The sequence below is a fragment of the Eptatretus burgeri genome, chromosome 11, assembly GCF_056783735.1.
Source record: "Eptatretus burgeri isolate ZD-2024b chromosome 11, Ebu_testis_v1, whole genome shotgun sequence".
Taxonomy (NCBI): domain Eukaryota; kingdom Metazoa; phylum Chordata; class Myxini; order Myxiniformes; family Myxinidae; genus Eptatretus; species Eptatretus burgeri.
The window spans coordinates 98,655,812-98,679,809 of NC_140971.1; the positions used below are offsets into that span (position 1 = coordinate 98,655,812).

The 23,998-nt window shown below is 46.6% G+C and overlaps 1 protein-coding gene across 1 annotated transcript in view; it reads right to left on the reverse strand.

Annotated features, from left to right (window-relative positions):
• ATR (ATR checkpoint kinase) overlaps positions 1-23,998 on the reverse strand; it is a 104,085-nt gene that overhangs the window by 67,274 nt on the left and 12,813 nt on the right. The window contains exons 10-26 of the mRNA XM_085847982.1: positions 18,317-18,493; positions 17,724-17,925; positions 17,289-17,566; positions 16,077-16,276; positions 15,862-15,959; positions 15,105-15,279; positions 12,367-12,477; positions 11,921-12,115; positions 11,650-11,817; positions 10,540-10,632; positions 10,204-10,334; positions 9,760-9,903; positions 8,713-8,806; positions 8,503-8,622; positions 4,567-4,776; positions 3,841-3,954; positions 3,325-3,440 (exon numbers count right to left, since the gene is read on the reverse strand). Coding sequence (XP_085704108.1) covers positions 3,325-3,440; positions 3,841-3,954; positions 4,567-4,776; positions 8,503-8,622; positions 8,713-8,806; positions 9,760-9,903; positions 10,204-10,334; positions 10,540-10,632; positions 11,650-11,817; positions 11,921-12,115; positions 12,367-12,477; positions 15,105-15,279; positions 15,862-15,959; positions 16,077-16,276; positions 17,289-17,566; positions 17,724-17,925; positions 18,317-18,493 — 2,626 coding nt within the window. The remainder of the gene's footprint in view (positions 1-3,324; positions 3,441-3,840; positions 3,955-4,566; positions 4,777-8,502; positions 8,623-8,712; positions 8,807-9,759; positions 9,904-10,203; positions 10,335-10,539; positions 10,633-11,649; positions 11,818-11,920; positions 12,116-12,366; positions 12,478-15,104; positions 15,280-15,861; positions 15,960-16,076; positions 16,277-17,288; positions 17,567-17,723; positions 17,926-18,316; positions 18,494-23,998) is intronic.

Here is a 23,998-nt window from a genome sequence, read left to right on the forward strand (position 1 = left end):
ATCACCAACAACATGGACAATCTGACAATCCTTTGGTCGAAGACGCAAGATCTTTTCAAGGTACTTTGCTGCTCGCTCTTCGAATGTAGTGCTCTCAAGTTCCTGATAGCGCTGAACGAAGGCCATAAGGTCAATGAAATAGCCTGTCCCTGACTCTACATTTGGCAGTTGCTCAAGTTCCTTCCATTAAGATCCAATTGTGGCCTTAAGCATTGTGGCATAATCAGACTTGTTGCCCTTTCTCATTGAGAAACCCGATGGATGTAGCTCGTCTGGTGTGAAAAGTGAACTGGGATATTCTACCCTTCATGTGAAAAGGCATCAACTTTCTCTTTATGTCCTAGGCTTTCAGCAAAGCAGAGGTTGTGGACGACAGAACCCTCTTCAATGTACAGTTGTTTCGTTTACTGAAGTGTTGATTTCTTTTTCACCTTTTCAACGAACGTCTTCAGTCTAACAGGCTCAACTTTTACAGAGTCCTCTGTCTCAACCTTGGCGAGTGCCTTCAATCCTTTCTCCTTTGCTTCGATCAAGTCAAGTGACTGTGCAACTTGACCCGTGGATATGTTGACAAGTTCCGCATTATTTGATTGTTGAAAAGGGTTCATCATCTTTTCGGTTACAACAGACTTGATGTTCTGCACTTGTTGCAAATCCCTCTCCGAAGTGCTCATTCACCTGTTCGATGAGGGTCTTGTTTCAGGTGCGCCATCAATAGTACTTTCTCGGAGGCTGCCGTCATGCTCGGCAATGCTTTCAGGTACTTGGATATTGTCTCGGGTCTTTGGACAATTCCCTGCAATAGTTTCGTCTTGGCGTCTTTATTGTAAGTCTGCTGAAGGGCCATATCAGACCAGACTCCATTGAACTTTCCTGGCTGCTTACGAACAGTGAAGTTCCCTTTCTCAAACCCTGATTGAAAATCTGGTGGTAATTCCTTCATGGCGGATAGATAGTGGGACAGGCAAGACGTGTATTTGTTGTGTCCAGCAGCAACTATGTATGGAAGCATTTCCTCTGTCTCTTGTAAGTGCATATCCCAAATTCCTGCTCATTCAGCGGCTATGAATTTATTCAGGATTCCAATCATTTCACATTTTGGTGAATTCCAATGGGTGTATAGAATATCAAGATTATAATCATAGCCAGTTCGACTTACATTTCAGCAGACAACATTACGGTGGGGGGGGGGAGGGGGAGGTCAACAATTCAAAATTTTATTCCATTATACCCATTTATTTACAGAGCATGATAATGTATATAGGCCTACTACGAGTAACATAACAATGATGTTACAATTAACATCACACATGGCAAGAGTAGACATTTTTTTCAGATAAACAATGAACCGAATGCCTCTGTCCTAATGAGCTTCCGTAGATTTAATGAAAAAAAAACACACACGATTCATGAAGCCCAGATGTAGTCTACAATTAGCACAGCAAATCTATGATTACATGACTTCAATTTCTACTTTACATTTCTAGGCCAGCTGCATAATCTCCTTACATGCCTTAGGCCTACATGATCAGAGTTTGCAAGGCCCTTGGGTGTTTGGTTATCTTGGCTTCAAGTTCAAAGTAAGAGATGACACGCTTGAAGGCCCAACATCCCTAATCTGTGCATCCAACTCAAGATTCTGATCATCTAACTCAAGATTCATGGTGTTTGTATTGTTAAACTAATTACCTTAAACTTCCTCTATTATTATGCATCATCAGTTCAATATCATTTTGATGATGTTATTTAATATGATGGATTAAAATCCTTCTGAATTTTCCTGTTGCATGGCTGAAGGTCATGAGGAGATCAATTTTACACTTCCAATTAATGAAGAGCTCTGTTTCAAAAAGTATTGTGTCTCATTGGGACAGCAAATTCTCACTTGGGTTAAAATGATATTTTAGGCATAAAACTTACCTTTAGCCAAAGTAAATGGTAAAATAGGTTGAAATTGATCAATTGATACCTTCTGACAATGTCTAGTCATGTTTTGGTCAAGTAATTAGCGAATAATAACTTTTATGAGAAAAAGCCGACTTTTGCCATTTTTGCGATTCTGCTCATAGACATAAAGGGGTTAATTCTCAAATTCTCTGTATCCACCTTACATGGATTCTTTATCAAAAACTGTTATATAGTACTCTTAAATTTGTGTTTGTGTCATTCATTTATATTTATTGGTTTGGGTACAGCAGTTCCATTTATACACACGGCCCCGAGATTTTCACCTGACCCTTCCGAGCGTGACCTTTTGACCCCTCAACCTGCACTCAGTGACCCCATCAAAATGTTTCTCCAAACAAATTGTAGCCCAGCCCAAACCCTTTCTTCTGATACCTAAAATGTTGGTGAACAACAATAGGAACATGTTCAAATAATGAATTTCATTTTCCCCTACCCCTAATTTTTGGGCCGAATGATAAATCGAGCCAGATGAGCACTTTCGCAAGAGAGTTGGCCGAGCAGGCCACCCCAGTCATGTGCGCCAAGGTCCAATCTACCAAAAAACATCTAGGACAAAAGTATGTTCTTTCATAACTACCTCAATCTCTGTTTAAGCACATTTTTACACCTTGGCACCCCTACTATTTGTAGAAATACAATTTTCCATGTTTTACACAGACATTTGACATCTCTGCATAATGTCACCGAGGGTGGGAAAGGTAGAAGAATTGATAATGAGGTGATCCCAAGTACCTTTATCTGGGGTTATATCCTTTAAAGTTTAAATGGATGGATGAGCCTTTGTCTTTCTGCCCCATCATCTCTCTCTTACCAGAGACTAGATTTTGTATTAAGAATAAATAAATATTGCGAGCACTCATGATGCCAGAGCATCATGGAATGTAGTGTTATCCAAGGAAGGCTCGTTTGCTCCAACGAAGGATTAACACCCAAAATGTGAGCGCCTCCTTTCTTCCCATGGTGGTTGAAAAACCTCAATCAACGTCCTGTCGATTCCATCCATTGTTCTACCTGTCCGCCGACGCACATCAACACCAGCTCTCACAAGTAAGACCAGTCACTCATTCCATCTATTTCAGGATGGTTGTTTTGTCTTTCTTATAAATTACTCAGGTCAGAATGTCCAGCAAAGGTCGCTGAAGAAATACTTCTCAAAAACATTACGGAGTACAACTGTCTCCACAACACAAGTTGGGAATGGATCTGACATGATGCCATTGCATGGATTCAGTTGTTCCAATTACACTATATAGGACACGTGAAGAAGTATTGTAAGCTTTGTGCATGAATTATTCAACAAATGATTTGCCAAAGTACGAGCATATCCACCATAGCCAAAGCATTGATATAGCCTACCTGGCCTGCAGGTGTGGCTTCAACACCTCACACACATGGTCAGGGAGACTGGCCCAGAGCTTATTTCCCTTCTCGTTGGTCGATCCCTCCTTGCATTTATAGATGTGCAGTAGCTCCTGCCGGTTGTAAAGGAGTGGGTAAATGAAAACCTTCACAATCATAACCCTACGATCACCATATGTTTGGAACGTTGGGTAGCAAGGATAGATGTAAAAGTCTAAATTGTTATACTTTTGAATTATCATTATCAAACAAAATATTTTTCTTAGACAAGCCAATGGTTTATTCATCCAGCTTTGATAGCATGTAAAATGCAAGGAATGCATTTCAATGGCATGTTTGGGATTATATAAATGCTGTGGATTATTATAATTAAAATTATTATTACAAACGAAGTTACACAAATAGAGATTTAAACTTTTGTTGACTACTTCGGAGAGCAGTCAGAGATGTAGTTGTCGACACTGCAAAGATGCATGTAGATCAGTGATTACAATAAACCCACAACAGACTCACCTGCATAGCATAAGCTGCACAATCCTGGACTCGCACATTGTCTGCCGTCGCCAGGAATGCCCGCGTGACCTTCGTCAAAAGTTCATTAGCAAAGTTCTGCACATCCACATTTGCCTGTGTAGAGGAACGGAGAAATGCAGAAAAGTAAACCGACACAAAAGATTCATAATTCCGGGAAATCCAACTGAGATTGAAACAATATCCCAAAGCAATGTTGGAAATAGAGCACCATGAATTGAGTCGCTCGGCCCAGACTTTGGATGATCAAATCCACGACTGCAAATTTGTGACTCAGTGATGTTTCAACTGCTCATCTTGCAAACATTGCTTAATGGAGGAATACAGTTCATGCCAAAAACAGGAACAGCATTATAATACATGTTATGTGCCATTAGTCGGCAGGATATAAAACTGGCGGATGTATCTGCCAGCACTGGTTGATGGACATTAAACATCTGACAGTGTCTTACATAGAAGAGGAGCGACATATCACACCATGAATAAATGAGAGCGGCACTCGGTAGAGCGCACACCTCCGCCAAGTTGAATACTTTACATTTTGTATCACAATGCATCGGCTTGTTCTAGTCACCTAACAAACTCATCCACCTAGTTTTGGCACAAAAACTGTAAAGTACTCCTTGTTCTTTCAGACAAGATATCAAACCATTGAGCAAATGCAATATAAATGAGCAAATGGTGAGGATGTAGTCAGGTAAGACTCACCACAAAAGTGGCAGCATGATGGTGCTGTCGGCCGATGGCTGTGAGATCCAGCCGGCCGGGGTCTATGGCTCCGAGCTCTCCCAGACATTCCCCGAATAGGATGCGTGCTCCCGGGTCAGCATCCCGACATCCCTCCAGTAACACCGCTACGAGGTGCGCGATCACCGGCTCTACGGCGTCGCTCTCCGCACAAAGTCGCAGGACGGCATCCTGGGGTCACGTGCACAACTCACATGCTGCAGGTCTCGCAAGTACGATACGGTCAACTGTACGAGACAAGCTAAATCTGCAGAAAATTTATTAACCAGGGGGTGGGTCACAATGGCTGTGTATTTTTATGGACAATGTCAAGACTCATACAAGAGCTAACACAGAACAGATAACAAGGGGAGCAGGAGACAAGAGGGAAGCACAAAACAGTGGGGAAGACACATGAGGAGATCTGTGGAAGGGAGAGGGATGGGGTGGGGTACACGGGATAAACAAGATGGACACGACAGGGACTTTCAGGAAGTAAAGCTGGGAATATGAAGGAGGTGGGTGTGGGGTGGATTAACGGGGGTAGAAAAGATCATTGTTTTGGATGGGGAAGATAAGAGATGGTGGTGAACAGCTGTTTTGGAGATCTGGAGGGAAGAGTAGGATTGATGAGTGTGGGAGTTTATTCCAAAGGTGGGGAAAAAAAGAGGAATGAAAGAGTGAAGGTGAGCAGTGATTCGTGATTTTGGTAGTTTAACAAGAAGGGGTTGCTGGCGGACCTTGAGCGCCCTGTGGAAATATGGGGGAGGGGGGGCAGATAGCAGACAGAGCGGGGGAGGGGGGCAAGGCTAGAGAGGAGAAGGGAAAAGACAAAGACCACAGACCTGCATGCGGTGAGAGAGTGAGAGGCCCAAAGACTCAGCCTCATTGTGGGAGATAACAATGATCCGAAATGCCTTGGTTTCCACAGCGTGAAGCCAAAAAAGGTGAGAGGCGGGAGAACCAGCCCAGAGGGGAAAGCAGTACTCCATCAGGCTGCGGCCGAAAGCTTTGTATGTGACCAGGAGCTTAGGTGGGCCGAGGAAGGACTTTGCACGACGGAGGATTCCCAGTCAGCAACTGACTTTGGAGGCCAGCTTGGAAATGTGGCTTTCCCAGGAAAGGTCATGGAAGATAATGAGGCCCAAAAGTTTGAATGAAAGGAATTATTCAAGAGGATTGTTGAGAAAATAGATGGGGTGGGGGAGAGGGGGGGTCCAGACGGTTCTTCTGGAGAGACAGAGTGAGAGTGTGAGATTTGTCAGGATTGAAAGACATGTTTCACACGTTTGACCAGCTTGTGATTTTATTCAAATCTGCAGAGAGTTGAAGAGGCCGCTGCTTTTGCCGATCTGAGGAATGACAGATGGTACGGCAGATGGTGGAGTCATCAGCAAAGAGTTTGTTTTTTTTTACAAGGAATTAAGGCACAGGAGGAGGCCATTCGGCCAATCATGCCTGCGCCACACAAATACCAGATTTAATCAATCCGTCGATACCCCCTTCTCTTCATGTGCAGCCTTTTGTCTGCTGCACTGGTACTCATTTCGCTGACCTCGGAAGGATGACAGGCCGAGTCAACCCTCTGGTGTTAATTCAGCGGAAACGAGGCTTGAACTCAGGACCCTAATCGCTAAGCCAACACCAGGTTTTAAACAACAATGGCAATAAACAACAATGAAGTTGGTCCAAGGGATGAGAGGATAGAAGAAGATAAAGAGGATTTTCCAGAGAGTCGGAGGGATTATTGATGAAAACGAGAAAAAGCACTGGTCGCAGAATACTGCCTTGAGGATCTCATGTCTGGCATTGAGGACCTGCATCCATTGTTGGGGAAGCAGGAGCAGCAGGTCCAGGGTACAGTGACCTGGTCTGAATCCAAATTGATAATCGGAAATCAGGCCATTGGGAGAAGAGGAAGGATTTAATGTCGGAAGCGATGATGGATTCCATAATGTTGCTGATGATTGGGAGAAGGCCGATTGGTCTGTAGTTGCAAGGGTCTGTTTTTGCACCTTTTTATGCAGAGCGGCAATGTTGCTGATTTCGAAGCAGATGGCAGATGACCTTGAACAAATGAGAGGGTGAATAGAACAGACAGAGGGTGAGCAAGAGCAGCAAAGCGGGTTTTTAGGACACGTGGGCTGATGCCATCTGGACCGGTTGCAGAATCAGAGTCGAGGTTTGACAGCAAACTCCCCACCTTGTAAGGAGAAAAGGACACAGCATTCAGGGACAGTTGGGTCAGACTTGGTAAGGTGGGTACAGAAAGCGATGGGCTTGGGACACAAGATTTAGAAGCAAACACGGAGTTTAGGCGTTCAGCCTTTTCACGCGCAGTGTCAGCTATGCTGCCATTTGAGGTAAGAGAGGGGATGGAGGGTGAACATAGACCAGAAACAGACGTAACTCGACGCCACCAGGATTTGAAAGAGGGAGAGAGGTTTGAGAGTTCAGACTTGAGATTAGAAAGATGTTGTTTCCTGGCTCTCCTGAGGGTAGACACAAACTTGTTCCGAGTTTTGTGGAAGGAACTGAGATTGCCTTCAGTTGGATTTGCCTTCCATGAGGCAAAGGCAAGTTGTTTCAGGACAACTGCCTCGCCACAAGCTTCATTGTACCATGGGTGGACGGAAGGGTAGGACAACTGAAGACGAGATGGGATAAATCTGTGCATGAGAGAGAGCAAGTTTCTTTGAAAGAATTCCCAGGATGAGTTGATGTCAGAGGAAGTAGAAATGAGGGACCAGTGTCGAAGTTTGATGGCTGCTTGAAGACCCTGCCAGTCGGCCTGAGTGAAATGCCAGACTCGTCGGCGCTGATGTAGTTTCTGTAATAACAGCCAGAGAGATGTTTACTTTGACAAGTATGTGGTCAAATGAACCGATTGGAGCAGAGGAGGAACAGCAGATGTTTTCAGGGAAATTGCGAGGAATAGAGTTTTTGATGAAGAGAGCAACTCCGCCGCCAGGACGAGGCCCAAGTCTATCATACCGGAGGAGGGAGTCACCAGGGAGAGATACTGGGGAGTCAGAGACATCTTGAAGGAGGAAAGTTTCTGTTAAACAGATTATGTCTGGTTTGTCAGTGGCAACCTGTATGGAAAGATCTGTCAGGTTTGAGTGAAGACCCTGGATGTTTGAGGTCCACACTAGTAGGGAAGACAGAGGGGAGGATGCTTTGGGTGCAAGGGAGGGGAGGGGGAGGGTAGGACGAGGGAAGAGGTAGGGAGAGATGTTTACAGTGTGTGGGGGATTACAGAAGAGCTTGGAGAGAAAGCCGAATGACGAGGAGAAAAGGCTCGGTGGCGATGGGATGAGGCATAGTGGAGAGTAATAAGAGACGGGGCGCATGGCAGTTGAAGATTGGAGGGGGTGGAGGGATGAGATGGAAGAGAGGGTGGGCGAAGGAGGCAGCTTTGTGGATGTGAGGGGGAGGGGAACTTTGAGAAAGGGGAGTGAGGGGTGAAATTCGAGGGAGAATGTTGGGGAGGGGGGGCTTTAGAAAGGTGAGGGGAAGCTTGGAGGGGGGAAAAGTGTGAAGGTTGCTTTGAGAGGGAGGGGTGAGGGAAGTTTTGAGAGGGAGGGGAGACGATGAGAGCTGGCATGGCCAAGGGGCAGGAGGGCGATGGAAGAGGGGAAGGATGAGACTTGGCAGTGATATGATGAAGGGAGCATGCAGGGGGAGGTACAATATTTGAGGGGTTGGGAAGAGGGGAAGGTGTGAGAGGAAAGAAAGAGCATGTTTGAAATGGTGAATGTACTGATTGAGAGCATGAGACATCTGTTCGGTTAGAATGGAGTCTACAGATGTATTAAAAGGTACAGCCATATACTTTATCCTACACATTGCTATACACTGCAGAAATTCTGTGCAGCATCAACAAAATGATTTTCCACTCAAGAGAACCAACCATACCTGATTGGTGCAAAGTATTTTTCGGAGATGAACAAGGGCACAAATTCTGACTTCAACGTGTTCGTGACACACGACCTGTATGGATTGCTGCAGCCCAGCCACAAGGTTCCCTGAGGTGGACTGTAAAGCAGATTCCAGACAGTTATCTACAAAAGATCTCCAGATGAATCGAAAAATCACAAAAACTTTCATCGTCAGACTGGATGTCACCTGCTTGTATTCTTGTAGAACATCAAGGACAGGCTGCAAATCAGGGTGCTCAGGCAGAAGATGGGCCTCATGCAGATGTTCATGCACTGAAGCTCTGGGTCGTTAGGGTTGCAATTAACACAAAGGTTAACAATGTATCGGTGATGGTGAAAAGCAAATGAGATACGCTTGAGTATTGGAATGCATTTCTCACCACCACCTCTATACATTATGCCCCACTACTTCACCCCTGACTGATCACCCCTCCCAAAAGAATTGTGGATCCATATCTGCTGATAAAGGAATGGCAGTGAACGGTCCACCTGTATTCAAGTCGACGAACAAGAAGTGGGTTGGATTAACATATTTGACCAAGCAGATCTGGAGTGGAACGCACGATTGAAAGATTTTTATTTATTCATATGCAGCCTGTGGCTGCATAAGTTTTTGTGGGGTGCGGCTGTGCCGCTGATCCAATTCCCTCCGTTACCAGCATGCTGGTACTCATCTCGCCGACCTCTGAAGGATGGCAGGCTGAGTCAACCCGCCTGGTGTTAAGTCAACGGTGTGACAGGAGCTTGAACTCAAGACCCAAAGATTTTAAGCCAGCCAACCTAACTGTTAAGCCAACACAAAGCTTTCATGATTGAAAGTGCCAAAAGTTCAAGACCAAAATATGTTGAGAAATGTTTTTTGAAGAGGCCCGCAACCTGTAGGCAGTAGAGAGGAGCATGTCCTGACTGTCAACATCCTCTTTGGACGTGCCAATGATAGTTAAAGCTTCGACCACCACATCATCAAGTAAAGAACCCGATTGCTAACAGGAACTCAAGCCCGAAGTGGTTAAGCATAATCTGTAGAACTCCTCACTAATTCATTATACCTCGTGTTGTTGAGGAACACCAAGCGATGACCCAAGTGAACATAACGGGCTGAGGGAATGTCTGCCTCTTGAGGATGACTTTTAATAATCTCAGATAAGAATTGGAAATTTTCCGTGTTAATATTTGCATCGTAAGTATTATCAATATCATCGCAAGTATTTTTGTTGTTGCACCAGCATCACACCTGTTTTCCACAATCATGTAGACGAAGATGCGGGTCACCGTGGCCGGTTGGAGGGGCATAAGTGGAAGAACGGCCACGATAATCTGGCTGAGCAAGTGGCCCAAGCAGCTGGGCTCGAGGCAGCGCACAAACTGTTCCCACGCCCTGCACCGAACTCGCAGGTCGTTTCAAAAGGCCATAGCACAGACTACAAAAATACAATTGCCTCCTCACGTGATAAATATTAGACAAACAAACACAAGCGGTTTCAAAGAAAGAAAACGATTGACAACACGTCCCAAGTTAAAGAATCCCTCAACAGTGGTCGTCTGTTACGAGATGACCTGAAAAAATGGCTTCAATCGCAACAGAAAGAAAGAAAGAGAGGCATTTTAGAGCCTTTGCTTTGTGGTAAAATATCTCGGTTTGTTATTAAAGGATTTTTAGAGATAGAACACCGCGCACCTGCAACAAAGTTCCGGGAAGTGATCTTTGTACATGAGTGCGGTTTTCAGTGTCGTGAGCATCTTCACACGCATCTCAGTCACGTATCGTGAACCCATCAGCTTCATGAGAGCCACAAGGCTGCAGAGGGCCTGTGGAGAGTGGAATTCAACTATATCCAGGTAACGCACGTCCCACAAAACTGGTTAAAGAGTCTTTGGGTGGGGAAAACAACCTCACATCTAGCACTGATGCATTTCATAATCTTTGGTGACCGAGACGCTAAAAACAATGATTCAAAGTGAACATTTCACAAATAAGCCAAGGTCATTGTGACTTCAGGGTTCCATGGCTCACCCGTCTTTTTTCCTCGATACTGATGCTCGTCTGCAGGAGCTGCACGTTGAAGAATGCTAGGACTCCCATGAGAAGCGGCTGCAAGTAATCTGCCTGCAGCACAGTCAGAATCATCGAGTACGCTTTTAGGACTCGGGACATACTATCTCTTCTGTTATGCCACAGTGATATAAATAATAGAAGAAATAATTCATAAAACTTGTGTCACATGACTTTTCAAATGATCTAATAATGCCTTGTTACTCCCAGGAAATCATTACGCCTCAGAATACTCGGCTCAAACGTGCTCAATCCTATCAACATCCAATCACAGAATCACAGATGAGCCTGATAAGGACAATGATGCGAGATCACCAGGAAAGGCTGGGTGTTTGTGATTGAGGAAGAGCAAGATGGCTCATTTGGTAGTGTGCTCACCTCTGAGCTGTATGGTCATGGATTTAACTCCGTAAAAAGTTGAATCCAGCGAAACAGGAAATCAAACCCAAGACGAGAAAGTGCGTTGCTGTGCCTACCAAGTGTGGAACACTATCACTAAGCACACTGTCCTTTAGATCAGATGTCAAGGTGGCTATTCCGTCTGCATCTAGGTAGTGAACATAAAAGTTCACATGGTATCTCTCTCAAACAGCAGATCAATGTGTACTAGCGCCGAGAGAAATCACCCGATATGTGTGTGAATCAAAATAAGAAAGGGATGTGGATGTGAAGTTAGATGGACGTGAATGCTACGAATGGGGTTGGTAGAAACAAAACGCATAAACTTGATGGTTCTAAACCTGTCAAAGCAGATTGACATGGCATAGGTGTGAACAAGCTAAATGAGCCTTTACTGCATATTCTTGAAAAACGAGCTTCCGGAGGCCAACTCTGCCTTTCGTGACGATAGAATGGAAGAACGTTGATAGTTTCGGTTTAAATGCGCAGAGATGTTCTGAAGAACGCAAAAACAAAAACAACAACAAAAAAAAGAGAACACGCAAGCCTAAGCGAATGAAAGAAGCTTAAAGTTGCACCGATGCAGAAATTATATCATCCAAGGCCTTGCTACCAAAATGGGGAATGCAGAGAGATACTAAAAAATATGTTTGATGATAGCATAATACCAACCATCTGCTCTGAAGAAACGATCTTGAATCCCCGGACCGAGGCCTCCGACAGAATGGAGAGGCCGATGAAAACCTTCTGGTAACTCTCACCCAGGTGCAGGAGCAACTCGTTATGCAGAGCTTGGAAGTCTTGGCGCAGCAAGCTGCGTAGTTCGACCTTCGTCTGTTTCTTCAAACAAATGACCAAAACGGAAGCCATACTAAAGGCCGAACAGCAAAAAAAAAAATTTTTTTTTTTGATAAAAAAAATAGCGGAGCAAAAGCAAATTTACCTCGACGTAGTTGAGAGCTTTCTCCAATTCCAACTTGGGGCAGCAGTAGACGAGATGTGGAAATATGTACTTAAAGCTGGAGAGAAGCATTGCGGGCGTGTTCTCGTGAAGAGCGTCGGCGAGGAGGTCGGTCAGCTTCTCGGCCTCCGAACTCGCCTTCGTGGCGAGATAAGTCAGCAAGTGTGGAATTGTTTTCTTTGGAAATGAGAAGGAAGCAATCGTTTCAGTTCACATAACGGAACTACGTGTCCAGCAAGCACGATCGGACGTGCGATCTCGGGTGATGTTCCACCGCCATGAAAACCGTTCATTCGTTTGTAAAAAACAATTTCCAGCCTGGCAGGGGTTTTCCCCAGAAAGTCTTTAATCAAAATGCAAAACCTCTTTTTTTCGTTAAAATTTTAGATAAACACATCACACGACGGTGCAACCGATCCACAGCTCACATCGAGAAAGATGGTGAGGCTCGGGAAGTCGAAAGCATTCGCCACCTCAGAAAGGAGGTCGAAGAATAAAGCTTTGATTACGTTGGTGGCTGTGAAGAACTCGACCAAAAACTACAAGAGAACACACACACACACACACGTACGCACGGTCTTCGCATGCATAAATGGCATTGACAACATGTTACAAGACTGAAGAGGATTAGAACCCACGAGTGTGGAGCTTTGTTTAAGTGCTTTTGCATCAGAATCTTGTTCAAAAATAAAAATAAATAAGGTTTTTTTATTATTATTACGATAATAGTGGAAGACAAAACAAACATCCTCCCATGATAGAAAAAAAAAATAGATTTGTTTTATTCGATTCCAAATGACCCCATCCACGTGGCACATGCGTGTCGATTGACCTTTCAGGAGAAACATGAGGCCAAACAATCATACATAATCTCCATTCGCAGGTTTGAGCCAATCGGGACAAACTGCTGCATCTCCAACGACCAGAATTTGCAGCTTGGGCCGGGCTTGGTCACGAAAATCCGTCTGAAGTTTAGCTTTGGTGTCTTCCTGGGGCGGCACGAGTATACGTGACGTCACCACTGATATTACTTGCACACGTGATGCCATGAGCAAACCTACCGTTATCATGTACTTAAGTCCATCCCGCTTGACTTGTCCTCCATTTTGTCACCACTCTGAAGGTACGTTCAAAGATAAAATATGGCGGCGTTCTACAGGTACAAAACAGTTCCAGTTTTCTATTCGAATGGGCTGGCTATGAAAATAATCCTTCGCATAACACTCATAGTTCAGCAACAACTCCAACCAACCACTGATACAGACCAATCAGCCTTCTCCCAATCATCAGCAAGGTTATGGAATCCATCATCACTTCAGACATAAAATCCTTCCTTTTCTCCAATGACTTGATTTCCGATCATCAATTTGGTTTCAGACCAGGTCACTCTACCCTGGATATGCTGCTTCTGCTCTCCCAACAATGGATGGAGGTCCTCAATGCCAGACATGAAATCAGAGCCATATCCCTAGACACATTACGTGCTTTTGACACGGTCTGGCACCCTGCCCTGCTCACCAAACTCTCTTCCTATGGTACTCAAGGCCATCTCCACTCATGGCCCGTAGACTTCCTCTCCTGTCGCAGTGAACATGTGGCCCTAAATGGAGTTCTCTCATCCCCTCTTCCTGTCCAGGCTGGAGTTCCTCAAGGCAGCGTTCTGGGCCCTGTTCTTTTTCTGGTTTTCATCAATGATCTCTCCGACTGGAAAATCCTCTTTATTTCTTTGTTGGTGACTCCACCCTCTGTCGTACCATCTGTCATCCCTCAGACCGGCATGCTGCAGCTTCTTCACTCTCTGCAGATCTGGATAAAATCACAAACTGGTCCAACACGTGGAACATGTCTTTCAATCCGGACAAATCTCACTCTCACTATGACTCTCCGAAAGGACCATTTGGAACCCCCTGCTCCCCCCAATCTACTTTCTCAACAATCCTCTGGAAGAAGTCCTTTCTTTCAAGCTTCTGGATCTCACGATCTGCCATGATCTTTCCTGGGAAAGCCACATTTCCAACCTGGCCTCCAAAGCCAGTCGCCGACTGGGAATCCCCCATCGTGCAAAGTCCTTCCACGGCCCACCTGAGCTCCTGACCAAATACAGGGCTTTCGTCTGCATCTTGATGTAGTACTGCTCTCCCTTCTGGGCTGGTGCTCCTGCCACTCACCTTTCTCGGTTTCACGCTGTGGATACCAAGTCATTTAGGATCATTGGTATCTCCCGCGATGAGGCTGAGTCTTTGGGCCTCTCGCTCTCTCACCGCGGGCAGGTCGGAGGTCTTTCTGTCGTCCACAGTCTTCTCTCTGGTCTCGTCCCCCCTTGCTCTGTCTATGATTTGTCCCCCCCCCCATATTTCCGCAGGGCGCTCAAGGTCTCCCAGCAACCCCCTTCTGGTAAAACTACCAAAATCACGAATCACCGCTCACCTACACTCTTTTTTTTCCTCTTTATTCCCCACCTTTGGAATAAACTCCCACACTCCCTTTATCCCATTCTTCCCTCCAGGCCTTCTAAACAGCCGTTCACCACCACCTCTTATCGTCCCCCATCCAAATCCTCGATCTTTTATACCCCCATTAATCCATCCCAAACCCACCTCCTTCAAATTCCCTGCTTTCCTTCCTGAAAGTCCCTGTAATGTCCATCTTGTATTCCCCATGTTCCCCACCCCATCCCTCTCCCTTCCACAGATCTTCTAATGTCTCTGTTCCCCACTGTTTTGTCCTTCCCTCTCCCACCCATCTTGTCTCATGCCCCCCTTGCTGTGCGTTGTGTGTTAGCTCTCATACGAGCCTTGACAAGGTATACAATATGTATATATATATATATATATATATATATATATATATATATATATATATATATATATATATATATATATATATATATATATAAATAAAACCAAAAAAGGTAAACAAACAACAACGATAACAGAATTCCCACAGAAATTTCATAACACATCAACCATTCGAATGCGTACACCACACACACAAACATGTGACGACGTTGTCTCGACTCCGGAGGAGATAAAACCAGGAGTGGGGCCATAAAAACTGGGGCCCACCATGAACGGTTGGAACCTGCTTATGGAGAAGAGGTATGAAGGGGACATCAGAAATTGACCACTTTTTTACATTAGTAAACCCTGTGCTCCGTGAGCCTGACCTGGCACAAGGGCTTTTTGTACTGCAAGAAGAGGGCCGACGGCACGAGGCCAAGAACGGTAGCGAAGATCCGGGTTTGGAAGAATGCCGCCGAAATAATGGCCCGATTCCTTGACAGAAGGCAATCGAGGATGCTGAGCAATGCGCACAGTGTAACTTCCCTGTAATTCAACACTCTGACAAGGTGCAAAATCATATGCACATTCTGTGATGATGCAAACATCTTTCAAATTTCAAACAATCCTTCCCGATACACGACATAGCGTTTGCATCAAGATTAACTTTCAGTGTGCTTACCACCTGCCAACCCCAAAGTTTGTTGCACAATTATCTTTAATATGTACAACACATCACTAGGGTTCGGCAAACTGCTTCATTTATTCTTGTTTTTGGCTACAAATGACATCACGACTCACAAGCAATCTCTTGAGCGTCTCAGGGTTCAAAGTCATCTCTCGCAACAATATTACTCAAACACAATATTAACAAAACTCATTAAACATTTTGTTGTGTAGGCCCCTTATAACAGATCTCGACATTTTCTTTGCAACTTCGAGCATTAACTGAAGTGGGATGAAAATCGAGAACAACGTATTTTATCCAAAGATTGCTCGAGCCATAACTTGAGGGACAATAAATGCCATTGGACCAAGAAACAAGACCAATTAGTCAGATTATGAAATTTCTCATTTTGAAATCACATCAGTTGGTTAAAAATAAAAAAATTAATTAAAGTCAATTAATTTTGGAGAACCCACCTGGCAACCAGCACCACCGTTTTCAGCATGGCCTCCTGGACCTCGACCGAAGCACCTCGAGCCTCTGCACTAGCCTCGGTAAACCTCGTGATGAGTAGCTGCGAGTCATATTAATAGTAAATACTTCAGCTTGGTGGACTTACCCTACAAACATTGTGAATGGTTCTGCCACGGCTGTGAAAACTTCAAATGCTTTAGACAAATAAACCGCAAACCTTGTGGCATTTGTTCTCGATGTCATCTCTTGGCTCGAACACGGAAGCGAGAACGTCGAGCCTCGAGCAGAACTCGAGGCTCACGACTCGATTGGGGTCGTGCAAGAGGTCCAGCCAGGAGGTGATAGTCAAAACAGTGTCGGGCTCTTCGGGGTCCAACTTCACGTGTCGGAATAACTCGCGCATGCTGCTGATGAGCGCTGGGGCAGAATGGAACATCTTTAGAGGCGCAGATATGTACTTTTTGAAAACTTCTTGAATCCAAAAATAGCATACCTTAAACAAAGAAAACATTTGCTGAGATTAAATGAGGGAATTGTGTGTTAATGGGAGGCTGAGCACTGCAAAGGCTGCAGAGCCAGGAATATGCCCAAGTTGCGTATCCGTAACATTCTTCCTTCCTTCCGAAATTGGAAAAAAAAAAGGCCATGAAAGGTAGATCCTAGTTTGTGTAGAGATCTCAAAAAACTGCACGGATTCGGATGAAACTTGGTGGACAGGTTGGGTGTGTGACCACGTCGAAATGATTCCATTTTGGTGAAGATCCGAATGCGGATCTGGTTAAGTGGTTTATTTAACTTTTTTAAGCGATTCTTTTCACCATTTGAGAGATGAGGCTAAACCGATATATAACACGAAATTTCAAAAATGTATTGGGCCTGATATGTTCTGGTGGATCAGGCATTACGTGGAGGTGGTACGCGCTCCACCAAGGGCCCTTCTGGTTTATCATTACATCACCTCTCCTCTGCTCTGCTCTCCTGGGATATTTAACGAAAAAATATCCAGGATTTCAGATAAACTCCAGGAAGCACGTGTAAAACAGTTGATGCAATTGAAGACCTGAGTGGAAGAAGTACTGAAGTCACATTTTTGGGCAAAGTGAGTTATAACCAGGAACTCAATCTACAATATGGTAACAATCCATATCTGGAATAATTTTGCTCAAGTACTTCTTCCACAATTACATCACGGTTATTCTAAAGAGTGCAAGGGTGATGGCAAGCTGTGATGCGATTTTATCGACCATTAGATGGACCAAGATATTAAAAAAAATTCATTTTCTTTAACTTTCACTGCTTTAATCAGGTGTGTTCACGAAATAAATAAGGCTTCTTTAGTTTTGACATCGGCGACTTCAACCCTTTGTTTTGGAACTGCACAATAAAGCTGGTTAGCCGGTATGGATTATGGAAGCAAATCAATCCGTACCAAGCTTCACCGGAAGAGGTTGATCTTTCTCCAGGAGACTCAGGAAAGGGAGAAAAACGCCGGGAGCGAGGCTTGCCTTCTCAATATATGTGGGGTTTGTCCTCACAATGAATCTACAACAGAGGAGGCCTGAAAGGTTTTTTCGACTCTCATAATCATCACCCTCATATCGACCGCAATACACCAGGACGCCGGAGTTCGCCAAAAGGCAAGCGAATTTCCCGAGGCATGCGGCAAGCTTCTCGCGCACCTGTGGGGAGGGGTCACGTATCCGTGTACTGAACGAGACCCAGGGGTTGGATGGACAGCACAGGTGCAAGTTTTATTACAATGCATTTTCAATAAACTTACACAAATAGATTTTTAAAGAATATCACAACCTTAATACTCATAATGATAATTTTGAAGTAACATTTGCAACACACTTTGTCTTACACAACAATGTCAATGACTTGATCGTTGTAAGTCGGTCCAAGCTGCATTAGTAGTTGTGTTAGAGCTTCCACAGCCGCAATTCGAACCACCTCATGCTGGTTTTGTGCTGCCACTTTCATGAGGTGTAACCGCATGAGAGCCTCTTCTCTGGTACATGGGAGAATTGCCAACAAGGATGCACAGTGGGCCAGCAACGTCGGTGCTGTAAAAGCATGCAGTGGCAGCAGCCAGTTACCGAGTCACTACAAATACAAATAAATCGCACATTGCAAATAGAGATATGCCAACCAACACTAATTCCACACCCTCCTTTCTCCTTCCTGCAGTTTGGTGATAGTAAGGAGGTGCCATCCTCTCATTTGGTAGTGGCCGCAAATTGCAATGAAGCCTAAAAAGAATGTTGTTCGTGAAAAGGCAGTTTATAATTGTTTGGGCGGTTTTCTGCATGACGCATGGAGGAAGGATAGTGCTGTGTTTGTACGTGGACAATCCACGAAGCTCCAAGTACACCGTTTGACTTGTGAAGAAATGTTTGGTTGTTTACACAAAAAAAATATTAAAAATAACTTCTCACAAGAAGCATCAAAACTCACAAAAAGCGCCGTGCCGTGTCAACAGAAAACCCAGGTGTTGTATTTTTCCGGCCGTGCTGCAAAGGGCAGCATTGGTGCTCGAACTGGCAACGGGTTCCATACTCTCCAGACTCCATGGCAGAATTAATAAATCCTTCAGCAGCTCCATGTTTTCAAGGCTCAACAAGCAACGGTGATCTGGAAGCGACAGAAAAATCCAGTTTGATCACAACTCCATCAAAAGGTGGAACTTTCAGTTTCACTTCGTTATGGTATTAAAACATATATGATAACAGTTGCAAGGAATACCGCTCTTCCGCTGTCAAGCTTTTATACGAGTCAAGCGACAAGTAAGGCGTTTCAATATTTCTGTGAATGGTCCCTTGGGGTACTGTACAATGTACCATAACATCTCTTTTCTATATAGAGCACGCATTTTAAAGGCTTTTCATGTCATCATTTAAAACCTGGCTCCTTTAGCTAGCCAACTGTTCAAGGCATACAATGGCCACGTCAGAGGGCGACATCTTGTCGTATCGGCCACCATTTTATGTCCTATATCTCTGATGTTTGTGATGCATCACGTGATTGGGTTTTCGTATATCATGACTCGCCCGCTAGCTGTGGCAGTGATGTACATTCGGACGCGGAATAAAGCGAAGTTACTGCTACGCTCTCGCCCTCCATGTTCCGCTGCACCTCGGACACCACAGTTGGCTGACGAGGATGGTTGATCGACGGGTCACGGCGCACGGACAGGTGCCCGTTTTCGTCGGAGACGACTTAGAATTGTTTTCGGAACAATTGGGGTGCTATTTCCACGCAAATGATGTGGTCGACGACAGCAAACAGAAGTCGATCTTGCTCGCCTCGCTGTCGGCGGAGCATTATCGACTGCTGAGTGATTTGGTGGCGCCAGACATGCCCAGTGATGACGGGCTGTCGTTTCGGGACATTGTGCAGAGGATGAAAGCACACATGGCGCCGGAGAAGTCATTACAGCTGGCTCGATACCAGTTTGATCGCCTCGCGAAAGGTACAAAGGAGCGCGCCGCTGATTCCGTGGCGCGGCTGAAGCATTCTTCCGTGGCCTGCAAGTTCACGGCAGAGGAGCGTCCAGCTCGGCTCAGAGATAGTTTTATTTCTGGTTTGCGAGATGCGAAAATGGTTTCGGCGGTTCTACGGCTGAAGAGTGAAGCCATTACATTTACCTCGGCGGTCGACACTGCTACAGGTGTCGAGCAGACGCTCGGAGATGTTCGGGCCATCACCGACTGCAGCATGCCAGATGGCCCGGGGGCCCACGCGGTGTCGCGAGCGCCCCGGGGCGCACGCACGTCCTTCGGTGCGGGTCGGGGCCTGACGTCGCTGTGCGGCCGCACGAGCGGCGAGGTGACCCCGCGGACATGTTTGGGATGCGGAGGTCGACACCTGCGCCGTGTGTGCCCGTTTAAAAGCACCGTGTGTTTACGTTGTCACAGGGTGGGTCATCTGAAGCGTGTGTGCCGAGGGGCGTTGGCCAACGTTAAGGTCATGGACGGCGATGTACAAGGCGACCTCGGCAACCCGGGGCGAAGCCGGCAGCCGTTGATGGGCCTGTTTTCAATTGGCCCTGCGGTGGCGCGCCCGATGACGGTGGAAGTCGAAGTGAACAGCATGCCGATCACGTTTCAGGTTGATACGGGTGCGGCTGTGTCGATCATCGGCGAACAGACCGCACGTAGACTCAACGACCTGAAGCTTATCAGGTCCGACCTCACACTGTTCACGTACACCCGCGAGAAGATAACGCCAGTCGGGATGGCAAATGTGTCTGTGCGGTACCAAGGCCAGGTCGCCGCGCTTCCGTTGTACGTCGTGTGGGGGAGGGGTCCGTCTCTCCTCGGCCGAGATTGGCTGTCCCGCATCAGGCTAGACTGGGCCGCAGTTCACCTTGCGCAAGCCGTGCTGAGCCGATGGGAGGATCGGTTGGAGAAGATTCTGCAAAGAAATCAAGGTTTGTTTTGCGACGACCTTGGAAAACTCAAGGGCATGGAGGCAAAGCTCTTCCTGAAAGAGGGGGTGGTTCCTCGTTTTTGTAAACCACGACCGGTGCCGTATGCCCTGCGGGAAAAGGTCAAGGGTGAACTGGATAGGCTGGAGGCCTGTGGAGTGATCAAACGGGTGTCGTACTCAGATTGGGCCACCCCGGTCGTCACGGTGCTGAAACGGAATGGAGACGTCCGATTGTGCGGGGACTTCAAGGCCACGGTTAACCCGGGGCTCTGCATGGAGCAATATCCACTGCCGTCAATCGATGAGATATATGCACGATTGGCGGGGAGTCAATACTTCACGAAGCATGATCTGCGTGATGCATATTTTCACCTGCCGATGGATCCCGAGAGTAGCGACCTTTTGACAATCAACACGTATCAAGGGCTCTATCGATATACCAGACTCTGTTTTGGAATTGCTTCGGCCCCGGCCTTGTGGCAGAAAGCCATGGATCAGGTTTGCATTGGCCTGCCTGCTCAAACCTACCTGGACAATGTGCTCATTGCGGGGAAAACGGCGGACGAGCATCTTGCAAACATTGCCCAAGTGCTGACGAAGCTAGAAGCGTGCGGCCTGCGCTTGAACAGAGACAAGTGCGCGTTTTTCAAGCAGCGCTTGGAATACCTCGGGCACGTAATTACGCCAGAGGGGCTGTTGAAAGGCCCTCGGAAGGTGGAGGCGATTCAGCACATGCCACCGCCTCGCGACAAGACGCAGCTGCGCTCGTTCATTGGTATGGCCCAGTATTACCAGAGGTTCGTGCGCGGGGTCAGCTCACAGCTTGTGCCGTTAACGCGGTTGCTCAGGAAGGACGAGCGCTGGGCCTGGGGGCCTGCACACCAGGCGGCGTTCGACCGCGTCAAGCGGCTGCTCACAGAGGATACGGTCCTCGTGCACTATGAGCCTGCGCGTCCGCTCTTATTGGCATGTGACAGCTCTGCATATGGCATCGGGGCAGTGCTCTCCCACAGGATGGACGATGGTTCCGAGCGGCCTGTTTGTTTTGCATCCCGGACCCTGTCCGCAGCAGAGCGGGAATATGCCCAGATCGAGCGCGAGGCTCTCAGCCTCGTCTGGGGTGTGCGGAGGTTTCATCAATACCTGCTGGGGCGGCATTTCGCTTTGCAGACGGATCACAAACCACTTCAATTCATCCTGAGACCCGAACGTGGGTACCGGTGGTAGCGGCCACGCGGATACAGCAGTGGTGTCTGTTTCTTGCTGTGTACAATTACGATATTCAGTTCCGGAGTACCGAAAAGCATGCAAACTGCGACGGGCTCTCGCACTTGCCTTGCGCGGAGGGTCCAGCTGCGTCTGAGTCGGCCAACCGGGTTGATGTGTTCGCGCTGGGCCAGGTCCAAAGCGGGCCGATCATGGCCAAACAGGTCGCGGTGGAATCGACTCGTGATCCGGTGCTCGCCCGTGTCGTCCAGGTGATTTCTATGCGGAATTGGAGCGATCTACCTTCAACGCCGGCATTTCAGCCTTTCGCGTCGCACGCATCGGAGCTGTCGTTGGTCCAACGGTGCGTTATGTGGGGAATGAAGGCGGTGATTCCACCGAAGTGCAGGCAGCGGTGTTTGGAAGAACTGCATGTCAGTCACCTTGGCGTCGTGAAGACCAAGAGTCTTGCTCGTAGCCTGTTGTGGTGGCCGGGGTTGGACAAGGACATTGAGCAGTTGGTTAAGCGTTGCACCACGTGTCAAACAGATGCTGATAACCCGCGTCGAGCTTCAGGACTATGGCCTACCCCAGAAGGGCATGGCAGAGGGTCCATGTGGATTTTGCGGAGCCGGTTCATGGAAAATGTTTTTGATCGTGATCGATGCATTCTCTAAATGGCCGGAGGTTGTAGTAATGCAGCATACATTTGCGAACATGACAGTAGAAAAACTGCGGACGATCTTTGCTAATAAAGGGTTACCCGAGGTCCTGGTCTCTGATAACGGTCCGCAGTTCATCGCAGGTGTATTTGATGAGTTTATGCGTCAAAATGGTATTCGACATCTAAGGTCCGCACCGTATCATCCTGCAACGAATGGGCAGGCGGAGTCGTCTGTTAAAATGTTGAAACAGGCTTTGTGCAGGGGGGGTGTTGCACCTGTGCAGACGGTGGTCGATGTCTTTTTGCTCCAATACAGGAACGCTATTCATTCTGTCACCGGCGATTCTCCTGCCAGTCGTCTCTATGGACGGGCATTGCGGTCCAGGCTGGATTTGCTGCGACCTGGAGTGTCGGTGAATGGGGCGGTGTCGCGCCCGACGCTGCTGTGCGGTTTTGATGTGGGACAGCGGGTAATGGTGCGCGATTATTTCCACGGGTCCAAATGGGTGCCGCCTGTGGTCTCTGTGGTACTGGGGCCGGCGAATTGCATGGTGCAGACTGATGGTGGGGAGGTGTGGAAGCGCCAAGTGGACTAAATGCATGATCGCTGTTCAGCGTCACCCCCCCCCATGCCGAGCGATGTGGGACCCCCACCTGTAATGTTGCCGTGGCCAGACGTTGTATTGCCAGGGCCGGACGTGCCGACGCCTGCGCGTTGTTCACCTGATTCAGTCCTGCCCGAGGACGACGAGCAAGCTTGTCGGCCGGGGGCGGTTGTTGTTGCGGATGGGGCGAGTCCGGCGAGGGTGTCACCTCGACCAAGCCGGGAGGCGTCTGAGCCTGGGCCATCTGGCGTCGCTGCCCATCCGAGGCGGGTCAGGAGACGACCGCGGTACTTGGAGGATTTTGATTGTTGATTGGTTTTGTTTGGTCATGTTATAATTGTCATTTCATCATTAGAATTGTCATTTTACGAGGGGAGGAGTGTGCTGTATCACGTGATTGGGTTTTCGTATATCATCACTCGCCCGCTAGGGGTGGCAGTGATGTACATTCGGACGCGGAATAAAGCGAAGTTACTGCTACGCTCTCGCCCTCCATGTTCCGCTGCACCTCGGACACCACAATGTTCACTTCAAGAGACCGGCAGAATTAACAATCACATCTGGGACCTGGTAGATTATTTATATTTGCGCAATTTACAAGGTGTTTCAAGGACAGGACAAGTTTTCCAGAACTTTCCAGGACTGGAAAATGCTTTCATTTTTTAACAGGAAATTAAAGGATTTTCAAGGATTGTGTGAACCCTTGGAGGAGCCATTGGGGTGGGGGAGGTTGCATTGTGTATGCTCCTGGAAAATATACATATATATATACATATATACATATATATATATATATATATACATACATATATATATATATATATATATATATATATATACATATACATACATATATATTTCGTTGTTTTAACTCACACCAGAGAACCACAAAACGTGGTTAAAACACACATTGCACTCAAAATTGGATTATACCAAAATCTCAGGTTCGAATCCCGTGCGGTATATTGATTTACCCAGTGTCTATAGATTTGGTTTTTCCCATTCTGCTTGGGAAGTGTGGGCATCATGTTTGTGCCAATCATGCTACCCAGAGATCGAGTAACAAATGTCAACCACAAAGTGTGGATCGGTGCCACATCTGTACCGGGAAGAGCAAAATATTACCTCCTCCTCGAACGTCATTAGTGAGCCAGATGCGGTATTTATGAACAATCAATCAGATCACAGCCATTTCCCCAGCACGAGCTCATTTTCCAGAAGTGTAGAATCAAA